General features: G+C 37.0%; 1 protein-coding gene across 7 annotated transcripts in view; it reads right to left on the bottom strand.

The window, feature by feature from the left end:
* The window catches only part of LOC124248569 (aldo-keto reductase family 1 member C23-like), a 49,163-nt gene extending 39,681 nt beyond the window's left edge, over nt 1-9,482 (bottom strand). For 4 of the 7 annotated variants that reach the window (XR_006891077.1, XR_006891078.1, XR_006891079.1 and 1 more), the window contains exons 1-5: nt 9,353-9,482; nt 7,201-7,368; nt 5,978-6,094; nt 4,612-4,689; nt 4,038-4,160 (exon numbers count right to left, since the gene is read on the bottom strand). Coding sequence is in view for 1 of the 7 variants with exons in the window: in XM_046678772.1 (XP_046534728.1) it covers nt 4,038-4,160; nt 4,612-4,689; nt 5,978-6,094; nt 7,201-7,368; nt 9,353-9,436 (570 nt within the window). In the remaining 6 variants the exon portion in view is untranslated. The remainder of the gene's footprint in view (nt 1-4,037; nt 4,161-4,611; nt 4,690-5,977; nt 6,095-7,200; nt 7,369-9,352) is intronic. The other 3 variants (XR_006891075.1, XR_006891076.1, XM_046678772.1) reach the window with 1 other exon arrangement.
* Between the last annotated feature and the right edge of the window lie 3,408 nt (nt 9,483-12,890).

The raw sequence follows: 12,890 nt of genomic DNA, 5'->3' as shown, positions 1-12,890 counted from the left end.
TGTACAACTGAAATCTCACAAGGTTGTAATCTATCATAACATTAATAAAAAAAAAAAAAACTCTTAAAAAGTTGGGATAGAAGGAAATTACCTCAACATAATAATGGCCATATATGACAAACCCAGAGCCATTATCATACTCAATGGGCAAAAACTGAAAGCCATTCCCCTGAGAACAGAAATAAGACAAGGATGCCCACTATCATCAGTCTTATTTAACATAGTACTGGAAGTTTTGGCCAGAGCAATTAGGCAAGAGAAAGCAAAAAAAGGATTCCAAATAGGGAGTGAAGGAGTGAAACTCTCACTGTTTGCAGACGACATGATCTTACATATTAGAAATCTCCAAAAAACCAATCAGTAAATTAATAGTAATAATTAACAACTACAGTAAAGTTGCAGGGTACAGAATCAACTTACAAAAATCACTTGCTTTTCTATACTCCAATAACAAACTTACAGAAAGAGAACTCAAGAATACAATTCCATTTGCAATCAAAACTAAAAGAATCAAGTACCTAGGAATAAATTTAACCAAGGAAGTGAAGGACTTATACAATGATAACTGTAAGAGATGGAAAGGGATTCCTTGCTCATGGATTGGAAGAATAAACATAGTTAAAATGTCCATACTACCCAAAGCAATCTACAGATTTAATGCGATCCAAATCAGTATCCCCATGATATTCTGCACAGAAGTAGAACAAAGAATCCTAAAATTCGTATGGGGCAATCAAAGACCCCAGATTGTTAAGGTAATCTTGAGAAAAATGAACAAAGCTGGAGGTATCACAACCCCTGACTTCAAAATGTACTACAAAGCCATAGTGACAAAATGGTGTGATACTGGTCCCCAAACAGGCACACAAATCAATGGAACAGAACTGAGAGCTCAGAAATAAAACAGCATATCTACAGACAGCTAATCTCTGACAAAGGTGCCAAGAACATACAATGGAGAAAAGACAGTCTCTTCAATAAATGGTGTTGGGAAAACTGGACAGCCACATGCAAAAGAATGAAGGTAGACCACTACCTCATGCCATACAAAAAAATACACTCAAAATGGATCAAAGACTTGAAGATACGTCCTGAAACCATAAAACTCCTGGTAGATAATGTAAGTAGTACACTGTTTGACATTGAACAAAAAAGGATCTTTTCAAATACCATGTCTTCTCAGACAAGGGAAACAAAAGAAAAAATAAACAAGTGGGAGTTCATCAGACCAAAGAGCTTCTGGAAGTCAAACGAACTAGAATCAAAACAAAAAGACAACCCACTGACTAGGAGAAAATATTTGCAAGTCGTATATCTGACATGGGCTTAATCTCCATAATATATAAGGAACTCACACAACTGAGCAATTAAAAGACAAACAACCCGATCAAAAAATGGGTAGAGAATATGAACAGACATTTCTCCAAAGAAGATATACAGATGGCCAACAAACACATGAAAAGATCTTCAACATCACTAATCATCAGGGAAATGCGAATCAAAACTACACTAAGATACCACCTTACACCTGTTAAAATGAGTATAATAACTAAGACTAAAAATAACAAGTGTTGAAGAGGGTGTGGGGAAAAGGTAACCCTCATACACTACTAGTGGGAATGCAAACTGGTGCCACCACTATGGAAAACAGTATGGAGAGTCCTCAAAAAGCTAAAAATAGAACTACCATACGACCCAGCTATCTCACCACTATGTAGCTACCTAAACAATTTGAAATCAACAGTCCAAAGTAACATATGCACCCGTGTGTTCATTGCAGCACTATTCACAATAGCTAAGATATGGAAACAATCCAAGTGCCCATCGACTGATTGGATAAAGAAGATGTGGTATATATATACAAAGGAATACTACTCAGCCAGAAAAAAAGACGAATTCATCCAATTTGCAATAACATGGAAGGACCTGGAGAGAATTATGCTAAGTGAAATAAGCCAGTCTAAGAAAGACAAACACCAGATGATTTCACTCATATGTGGAATATAAACAAATACATGGTCAAAGAAAACAGTTCAGTGGTTACCAGGGGAAGGGATGGAGGGTGGGCACAGGAGGTGAGGGGGAGAATTTATGTGGTGATAGTCAAAAAATAATGTGCAACTGAAATCTCACATTTATATAAACTATTATGAACTCAATAAAAACATGAAAATTAATTAACTAAAAAGGAGAAAAAATTTAAAACGATTATTTATAAATCTCAATGAAATAACTATTTGCTGGTAAAATCATTGCTGGCTACTCAACCATTCTGTGAAAACTTTGGGGCAATATGACTTCCCCTGATGACAATCACCACCCACCAGAATACTAGGTAAATTCAAAGGGGAAAATACACATTTACAAAGAAAAGACCTGGCTAACACTCGCTTAACCAAGAGAATAAAACTAAGATCTCTCCTAGTGGGACAACTTGTCATGATGGGTTTCCCAATGGAGTGTGAGGTGAGGAACACAGCATGCAAAGGATTTTTTTTTTTTTTGCCATAAATATTTAACTTTAATGTTATAAGGCATTCAGATATAACTTCTGATTTACAGAAACTGGGGATAAAGAAACAAGTTAATTAACATCTCCAGATAACAATCAGATAAATCCAGAACATTTCACAAAAACCTGTCTGGATGTCACGGTATAAAAAGGGTTGAGTGACTATTTTAGATTGAGAGTGACACATGACTGAAAGTAATATGTGGACCACAATTGGCTCCTCATTAGAAAAAAAGATCAATAAATGACATTGAAAGACACATTTGGATTGGCTACTAGATGATAATCTTTCTGAGGTCTGTAGGGGTGAATTATCATGTCTATAGCTTACTTTGAAGAAGGTTGCCAAAATGTTACATATATGTATGCAGATATATACACATATATATACATATATTTGCCAATGTGGCAAAATGTGAACAATTTTGGATATAGGAGGGAAAACCTGTATGTTGTGTATCATACTCTTCACTTCTCTGAATATCTGAAAATTTTTATAATATTAATTGGGAGTAAAACTAATATTAGAATTACATGAGTATTTTAACATTTATAATTGAAAATCAATAATGTTATAACACTATGTCAATTTCTTGAATTTTATAGGCCGGATTTTGCAATCAAAGACTCTTACTCCTTGACTCCAAGTTATACCCTGGGGACATATGGCAAATGAAATGAGACATGCACAGCAGGACAACTACTACATGATACCAGGTATATGAGGAATCTAAAATTATCTGTCTAAAATGAACAATCTGCTAAGCATTCTTTTCATAATTAAAAATAATAGAACAAAAAAAAAGTAGAAGCACAGAACCAGACACAGAATAATGTATCTAAACAATTCATTTAAGGGTATAAGTCAATGATGAGAACCAGACAAAGACTGAGTAAATCACAAGGTCTGCTCTATGTTCCCGCTAAATGTTCCTGAATGTTGATTTTGTCCAACACTAGTATCACTATAAACCATCCCTCTAGCCTAGACGACTTTCATAATCTACAGCTAATTTTTCTTATATCCATGCATCCCACTAGAAGACCCCTGAAAACAGAGATACCAAGATGAAGAATCCAGGTATTCAAATGGCACAAAAATCCCTGGCATCGCCTTCATCTTATATTCACTCTTTCCTTATTTACTGCCCATTCCATGTTTTCATGATCATCATGATGTACCTAATACCCTCCAAATCACTCACCCATCCAATTTCTGGCTTTACTTGACAGCTGAGGGAAACGTCACCTGCCCTCTAAGGTCTGGTAACTATTTTAGCCCTCCATTACCTCCTATACCTTCCCTAAATTCTCATGTGCAATTTAGAACTAAAGTCTCACCAGTTTGTTCACAAAGACTTTACAAAACAGAGGTACAATTATGAGTTCTATTCATGCCAATCTAGACAGAGGCTCTGCTCTTTACCATATTCTCTTCCAAAAAGGTAGGGAGAATAGACATCTGACAATAGTGTAAGAAGAAGGAGGTGAAGTGCAGAAAGAAGATGAGACCAAGGGTGCTCACCTGATTGCAGACAGGCTTATACTTGAGCCCTGGCTTGTTCAGGATCATCTCCAGCTGCCTGCGATTAAAGTTGGACACGCCAATGGACTTGGTCAATCCTGCATCCTTACACTTCTCCATGGCCTGTGGAGGAAGCGATGATGAAGAATCATTTGTTAAAATAGCTATAAACCAAGAAAATATGGAAGAAAAAAAAATCTGTTACAAGGAACAACTATCGAGACACCACAATGAACCCAATTGGCATGATTATCAAGAAGAGAAAATCTAGTAAATTAAATAGGGAAAGAATGCAGTGACAGCAAGAGTAAGAATTACAGTCTTCTACTTAGAAAAATGTGAAAGAGTATTACACATTGAAGAAAAGAGATGCCTATCCTCATTGTCCCAAATTCTCCTCCTCTGTTCCTCTCTATAAACATTTCAGTAATTATTTCCTACACATTACTACAGCATACCCATTATTTTAATTAATTTCTAAATCTGAAAGTGCATAGCCCATTCTCACAAGTGGAAGAAATTAACTAGATTCCCTTCTGTCTTTCTCCTCTGTGCTCTCTCCTCAAGCACTCACCTCCCATGTGGCACAGAGATCCACTGTGTCAAATATCAGTTTTCCATGTTCATCTTCTGGAAAAAGTTCCTCCCCTGGCTGGAGTAGAAGTAGCTATGTTAGTGATGTCATAAGATAATTTCCCCACACTTAGCTAGGCTGTCAGGTCCATCTAGAGCCAAGAAACTAAACCTACATGAGGTGGGTGTGTAACATTCTAGATATTAATATTTCTGATGTTATTTGTTTATGGAGCTGTAAGGAATGTCTTTAGGAAGCAGGCTTCCTCCAAGCTCTTACACTTATTGTATGTTTTAATAAATACCACTTCCCAAGGTCCTCTTGTGGACTCATTGTGACTTATGTTACTGCTCCCTATACTTTCTTCTTACATAAAGCTTCCATAGCACTGGGATGACAGTAAGATACATGGCCTTATTTCCAGAATAACTATTGCAATCTTGGCCCAGACTAGACAATCAGAGTTCCTTATCCCTCCCAGTTTCCAATGGTCCAAGGGCAGGCACATGAACCAAACATTGATTGAAAATTCTCTTAAGGATTATTATGGATGCTGAAAGATTCAGAGACACTCTCAAGTATAAATGAACACTTGCCTTGCAATGTCCCATGGCCATATTTGCCATCAGTGGAAAATGTTGTAACAAAAATGAAGCAAACCAATAGCAATGCAAAGTTAAGAGATAGGGGAGAGGAGATATTTCTGAAGACTATTCCAAATTCTTAAATCTATCCATGTCATGGACTTCCCATTGACATAGACCAATAAACTTCTTCATAGGAGAGCTTGAGTAGCTCTCTATAACTTACAATGAAGAATTATACATAACACACTAATTAATGGTTAAGTGCAGTCTACAAAATTCCATTGCGAAGATAGCCAATGGTGTAGTCAAGGTGTCACAAATGCCATGAAGGCGGCTAGTTTTAGAGCCACCCAGAGGTGCCACCATCATATCTGCTTCCCACTTGAAATGGCAAAAGAGGAGATCAACTCATTATGCCCAAGGATACAGCAGTTTCACTGCTCAACACAGCTGCATGAAACTGTGTTTGTGACATCCCCAAGAAGCTCGGGAGTCATGAATAGGACTGCATATTGAAGATGCCTATTTTTATTTCCTCAAGTTTTTGAGGCAGAGGACTTGAGCTTGTTCAACCCTTTTCTCTGGGAGGCATGGTAAGGAAATTGAGGATTCAAAAAAAGGACATAAACAGCTAATGAGGAATGACTGTTCTGGAAATTCTTCTCTAGTGTAATAATGCCTACATCCTTATAAGTAAAATCTTAATTCAATCATCCATGCAAGTAAATAGACATTGTGACCCAAGTAGTAAAATAGGTGTGATCACACAAATTGCCAACCTTCAGAGCCACTGGATAATGAATAATATACTGATCAACATAGTCCAGTTGAAGATTTTTCAGAGAGTTTTCCAAGGCTGGTTGGACCAACTCTGGTCGAAGGAAAGTGGACCAAAGCTGCAGAAGTTAAAAGAATGGAAGTTGTGTTTGATTAATACTTCAGTCAGTTTTGTTTTTCTTGTTTCACATAATAATTAGACATTTTTCTACTGGTTGGAAGCTGATGACCACAGAGGAAAAATGCTTTTTTTCCTTCTTGGGTTCCTTTTTGATCTGAATTACCCACAGAAACTCCATTATTTGTTTGGGTTTATCATCAGTACATCTACTAACAATGGAGTGAAATGAACCAAGAGACAAAATGTGCTACCAAATAATAACCATGCCCATTATCTGTATTCCGCTTGATGGAGTTTACAAATCAGTTCACAAACATAGCCTAATTCTACCAAATGTCCAGTCCTGTGGGGAATAAGTGGTATCTCTTTTGTTTCGATAACTGTAGGGAAAAAGTGCTTTGAAAACATTAATAGGGGCTGGACACAATTCGAGACACTTTAGCTATATCTTGTTTAATACACAAAGTGCCTCTTGTATTTACCTGTCTTACTGGTGGAGTTTAGAATTGAGGTTCAGAATACTAAGAAATTTTAGTAAGTCACCCAGATAATAAGAAGGGCTATAATTTCATCACAATTCTGCCTTATTCAATGCAAAATCACACTGATATGGCCTGAGCCTCAGAAAAGTAAATTGACTTTACCTTAAAATCAAAAGATGTGGACAAAGCAAGGAGGAGAAAGTCATCATCTTTTTCTTTCTTTTTTTTTTTTGAGGAAGATTAGCCCTGAGATAGCATCTGCTGCCAATCTTCCTCTTTTTGCTGAGGAAGACTGGCCTTGAGCTAACATCCGTGCCCATCTTCCTCTACTTTATATGTGTTACACCTGCCACAGCATGGCTTGCCAAGTGGTGCTGGGTCTGCACCTGGGATCCGAACCCTCGAACCCCAGGCCACTGAAGTGGAGCATGCTCACTTAACTGCTGCACCACTAGGCCAGCCCTTGCCATCATCTATTTTGACAGTAAATTTAATACATGAATATGTGTAAGAGGTTGTGCCAATAAGCCCAATTCACCAAACAACTACTGATTCTGTCACATAATTATCTTCTCCACACAATCATGTTCACACCTGTGCACACACACCACATACACAGCACCTTTGTACTGCAGAATAAATCTTCTCTCTTCACAGTGCCATCTTCAATTTTGCTTCGGATACCCAGTCCAATCTCCTTTTCATTACTGTATGAATGCGCACAATCGATATGTCTGAACCCAGCATCTATACCTAATTTAATGTCCTCCGTAGGTTTGCTTTTAGGAACCTAGGTGAGCAAACAAAGGTAGTAGTTGGATATTCATTCAATTGAGAGAGAGATAAGGAACAAACTTTGTCCTTTACCTCACGTCTTAGGTCACTTCTGCATGTGTGGTGAGGAACACAATGCAATCTGCCTGGGTCGTTCCTTGTAAGTAATAAAAGCTGGACTTCCCAGGAAACCCCTTCAATCCTGGGCATTTACTGCTTCATCACTAGCAATCAAGGTTCCTAAGACCATCCCCTGGTTCAGCGATTTGCAGAAAGAACACTAAGGACTCAGCATATAGTTGTAGTCATGGATATGATTTATATTTCAAGAGGTTATAAGCAAAATCAACACAGGGAAAAGATACATGGAATGAAGTCTCAAGAAACAAGATGATAGCTTCTAAGAATACTAATGTAGTCACACAGAACATGCTAAATAAAAATTGTATATAAGTATAATTGTATTAAGAAGTACATATTTAAGTTGCACAATTTGATGTTTTCATATATGTATACATTGTTAAATGATTACCACGATTAAGCTAAATTACATACCCATCACATCATACAGATAACTTCTTTACATGTGGAGTGAGAACACTTAAGATCTCCTCTCTTAGCAAATCTCAAGAATATAATACATTATCGTTAAGTATAGCCACCACGTTGTACATTAGTTCTCCAGAACTGATTCATCTTATAACTGACATTTGTATCCTATGACCAACCTCTCCCCATTTCTCCTACTGCCCCTTCCCCAGCCCCTGGTCACCACTCCTCTGCTCTCTGCTTCTATGTGTTTCCCATTTTTAGATTCCATATATATACAAGTGACATCATGCAGTATTTTTCTTTCTGTGTAGGTCTTATTTCAGTTAGCATAATGTCCTTCAGCTTCATCCATGAGCTTGCAAATGGCAGAATTTCCTTCTATTTTAAGGCTGAATAGTATTCCATTTCTTTTTAAGTATTTCAGAAGTTTTCTTTATTCAATGATGTTGCTAGGAACTAGGTATATGGTCTAACTGCCCTCTGCTGTTCATGCTCTTTCCTGACATGTAAAGGCCTTGAGAAGTTTATGGAAGCTGAAGCTTTAGTGGTACCCCTGACCCTTGCCTCCCCTTCATCTCACTTTTCACTACAAAGTAAACAAGCCCTGTCATCTGTCTCCAAAACATCTCTTTGAATATTTCCTTCTGTTTTATAGATGAGAAAGTGAGACTCAAAGTTTAAGCCCTCATCCCTTGTCATACAGCTTATCTAAAGACAGAATTGGATGGAAACATTCTGGTTTACAGTCTAGTGACTTGTCCACTTGTTTACTCTTATTTCTAAGCTCAAACTCAACCTATTTGCTTCAACCAAATGTACAGTAACAAGGGACCAAATCTTGAAACTTTTCCTGGAAGACTGAAGATTATTCTTTCAAATGATACCATATTTTCTATTCTGGATAAATTCCCAAGCAAAAGGAGGAGTATGAAGGAAACTACAGGCACAGTATGTTTTGCCTGGCACTCAGCAGCCTACCCCAGAGCAGAACAGCAACTCTCTCCCATCATTTGTCATTCACCTCATCTCCAGGAACTCTAACTACAAATCTTTCTCTGGATCATGTCTTCTTGTTGGGGGGAAAGATTTTTTGAATTCCAGAAATATGCAGAGAAACCACTCCCATGTAATCATACTCAAAGCAATGCACATGATAATCAGTATTCTTGACTTCTGAGTTTCATCTCTCTTGCCAAGCTGGGAAATAGATAGGACCTGGAGGAGAATCCACAATAATCTGTAGGTGACCACATGATTAGACTCCAATGCATATTGAACCCTGGCTACATAGTCTCTTTGTATAAACAATGGTTCCAGCCTGGTTAGAAGAACCAAATAAGCCTGGTAAAGCCACACAGGATTTCCATGACTTGACAACCGCAGTCAGCTTCCACTCATGATAGGTCTTTTTTCTTTTGAATCCTTAAATACATGACCACTATTCTTACCTTTTCACCTTCAAAGGTGCCAAATCCTAGGACAGGAATGAAGTGACCATCGTTTAGCTCCACACGCCAACCTTTGGGATCCATTGCCTGTTGTTCCTCTATCAAAACAGACTGTTTTATTCTTCTGCCCTCACAAGTTATATGAATAACAGGAAGGTAACACCCAAGTCCATAGTCCAGCTATTAGCAAAAGGATTGTGGGAGAAGCATGGACAAAAGATTAAGCCATGGAATGAGAAGAAAATTGGAACCAGTTAATGTGTTTGTTTGTTGTCAAAGAGGAAACTTAATGAACTATTATATAGAAGTAAAGAAATCTTTAATTTCTTACACAGTAAATTTTTCATTCAGGATCCACGTACACTGTAATTATTACAAGAGACTTGCTGAACAATAATATTGACTGTATTTTAGACTAGAAACCTCCAGATGTCAATCTCTTTCTATTTGCCATGATTAAGCCCGTCTTTTTTTTTTAAAGACTAGCACCTGAACTAATATCTGTTACCAATCTTCCTTTTTCTCCTGCTCCTCCCCCTCCTCCTCCTCCTTCTTCTTCTTTTTCTTCTTCTCCCCAAAGCCCCCAGCATATAGTTGTATATTCTAGTTGTAGCTCCTTCTGGTTGTGCTATGTGGGACACTGACTCAGCATGGCTTGATGTGCAGTGCCAAATCCATGCCCAGGATCCAAACCAGTGAAACCCTGTCTCCCCAAAGTGGATCACATGAATTTAACCACTCAGCCACAGGGCTAGCCCCAATAAGCCCCTTCTTGATCAGAAATTATTTGAGACAATTAACTATCTTACTCCATTTACACACACACACACACCCCCAATTTAGAGGAATGATTAATCAGCATTTTTCAAAATTCTGACCCTTAATAAAGAATTAAAACTTCAAATTGAAAGAATATTTGCCTTTTTACCTTTGCCATCAGCAGAATTCTTTTTGTTTCTTTCTTCCTTGCTTTATAAAAAGAATATACTGTCCTAACAAGGGCGTAATTTTGAAAGATCTTTTGGCAAGGGGATTCTTAATTATTAACAATTTTTGGATATTAGTTGCAGTATGAAAACAGAATTTCAGAGTGTTTATAAATTTCACCCAGTTATATCACTTTTAGAAAACTATCATGATGTAAGTACCAGAAGAACTGAGAAATATTTTACATAATTTATTACCTTGCTCAACAGGATTCATGAAAGAAAAATCTATAAACAACTTACATTACAATCAACTTGGGAACAGTTAGGGAAATCATGATGCATTGATACTATGAAATATTATTAAGTCATTGAAAATTGAACACACAAGGTGATGTCAGCAAAATGGTGGACTAGAAACTCTGAGTTCTCCCATGGGAACATAAGGAAACAACCACAAACTAGCTGAAATAACCTTATAGGAGCTGTGGAAAATTGTCAAAGATCTACAGGAATAAAATGAGCACTCAGTTAGGAAAAAGCCATTATTAAAAGTGATGGGAAATTTCACCATGTTTTGACTCACCCTTGCCCCTCCTCCTTCCTGGCACAGCGCTGAATTGGTCTGTAAGAGCCATTACCCCGCTGCCCAGTTACCTCCCTCAAACCAGAGTGATCAGAGATCTGATTTGCAATGTTCTAAGCTATTTGGGGGCTGCCTGAAAGACTGCTTTCTGTTTTGCTGGACTCTAAGATTGAGCTGAAAGGTAGCTGGAATGGCTCATTTGGCTGCAGGGGGACTGTAGATTCACAGATCTATAGTTTCTTGCCAGAGGCAAGAGATTAAGAGTGAAGACATAGAATAGACCACATAAAGCACTGAGGAGGATCTGGAGTATGTATTTTTGGGATATTCAGACGTTCATAAATCACCCATGTATTCAGGGGAGTTAAAAAATCCACACAGGCCAGGCAAGATACATGATCCCAAAAGAACAGAATAGACTTTCACATTTCATGTTGGGCTGATCTCAAGACTAGGAGTATGCCAAGCTAAGAAGTGAAACACTGTCAGTTCACAGAACAAATCTGCAATTACTGGGAGAGGTGAGTATTTTTTCTAATGCCCCATTAAACATACACATAAACGTACCAAAAAACCCCAAACCATTATTGATTAAAAAGAAAAAAAACTGGCAGAAAATGTTCCTGAACAAGCATACGCATTGGACTTAGTAGAGAAAGAGTTTTAATACAACTGTCTTATGTATGCTCAAATTGCTAAAGCAAAAATTGACATAAAACTAAAGGAATTCAGATAAATCATATACAAATAAAATGATAATATGAAATAGATATAGAAATTGTGGAGCCCAAGGAAGAGAAAAAACAAAATGAAGAAACATGAACTGACCCTAAACTGACTTATAGATAACCATCATGAGGACTAATATACACATTATCAGAGTGCCAGAGCGAGAAGAGAGAGAGGATGGGACAGAGAGATTATCTGGAGAAGAAATAATGAACAAAAACTCCCGAAACTGGATGTAAAACACTTATCATCAACAAATCCAAGAAATTCAAAGAATTACAGGTAGGATAACTCAAAGATATCCACACCTACATACATGATATTCAAACTGTTGAAAACAAAGTCCAGGGACTTTCTTGAAGGAGCAAAACAAACGTGACTCATCAGGTACAAGAGATCCTGGATAAGATTATCAACAGATTTCTCATCAGAGACCTTGGGTGATATAAGGTATTGAGATTACATATTTCAAGTTCTAAAAGAAAGAAAAAACCCTGAAAACCAAGAATTCCATATTAGGCAAAAATATCTGTTATAAATAAGGGAGTAATTAAGACAATGTCAAATGAACAAAGGCTGAAAGACCTCATTACTACTAGAACCGCCCTACAAGAAATGTAAAGGGAGTCATTAAGATTCAATAAAAGGACATTAAAAGAAAATCAAATTCATATAAAGATAAAAAGGCCTCCAGTATAGGTAAATATATGTGCAAACATAAAGTCATGTACTTTCATAATCTCGGATTGTAACTATTTTTTCATTTCTATAAAATTTAAAAGATGAATGCATAAAACTAGTTATGCATCTACATTGATATGTACACAATGCATAAAGATGAAATTGGTGATATCAGTAGCATAATTAGGAGAAGAGAAAGAGCTGTATGGGAACAGAGTTTTCCATGGCACTGCAGTTCAACGAGTATCAATTAAAAATAGATTATTATAACTTTACAATATTATCCATAATCCCCATGGTAACCAGAAAGAAAGTAACAATAGAATATATTCAATTGAAAGTGAGAAGGGATGAAAATATGTCACTACCAAAAACCCTCTAAACCCAAAGGAAGGTATTACTGGAGGAAATAAGCAACTTAAGTCACATGGAAAAAAATAAAATCTAAGTGTTTCCCTATTAGTAAATAATTTACATGTAAATAAACTCCACCAATCAAAAGGTACAGATTGGCAGAGCGTGTTTAAAATAGCAGAATCAAGTATATGTTCTCTATAAGATACTCACTTCAGGTTTAAGGACACAAACAGTTTGAAAGGGAAAAATGGTAAAGCAT

This window comes from Equus quagga, chromosome 12 (genome assembly GCF_021613505.1).
Source record: "Equus quagga isolate Etosha38 chromosome 12, UCLA_HA_Equagga_1.0, whole genome shotgun sequence".
NCBI lineage: Eukaryota > Metazoa > Chordata > Mammalia > Perissodactyla > Equidae > Equus > Equus quagga.
This window is presented reverse-complemented; position numbering and strand designations above follow the sequence as displayed.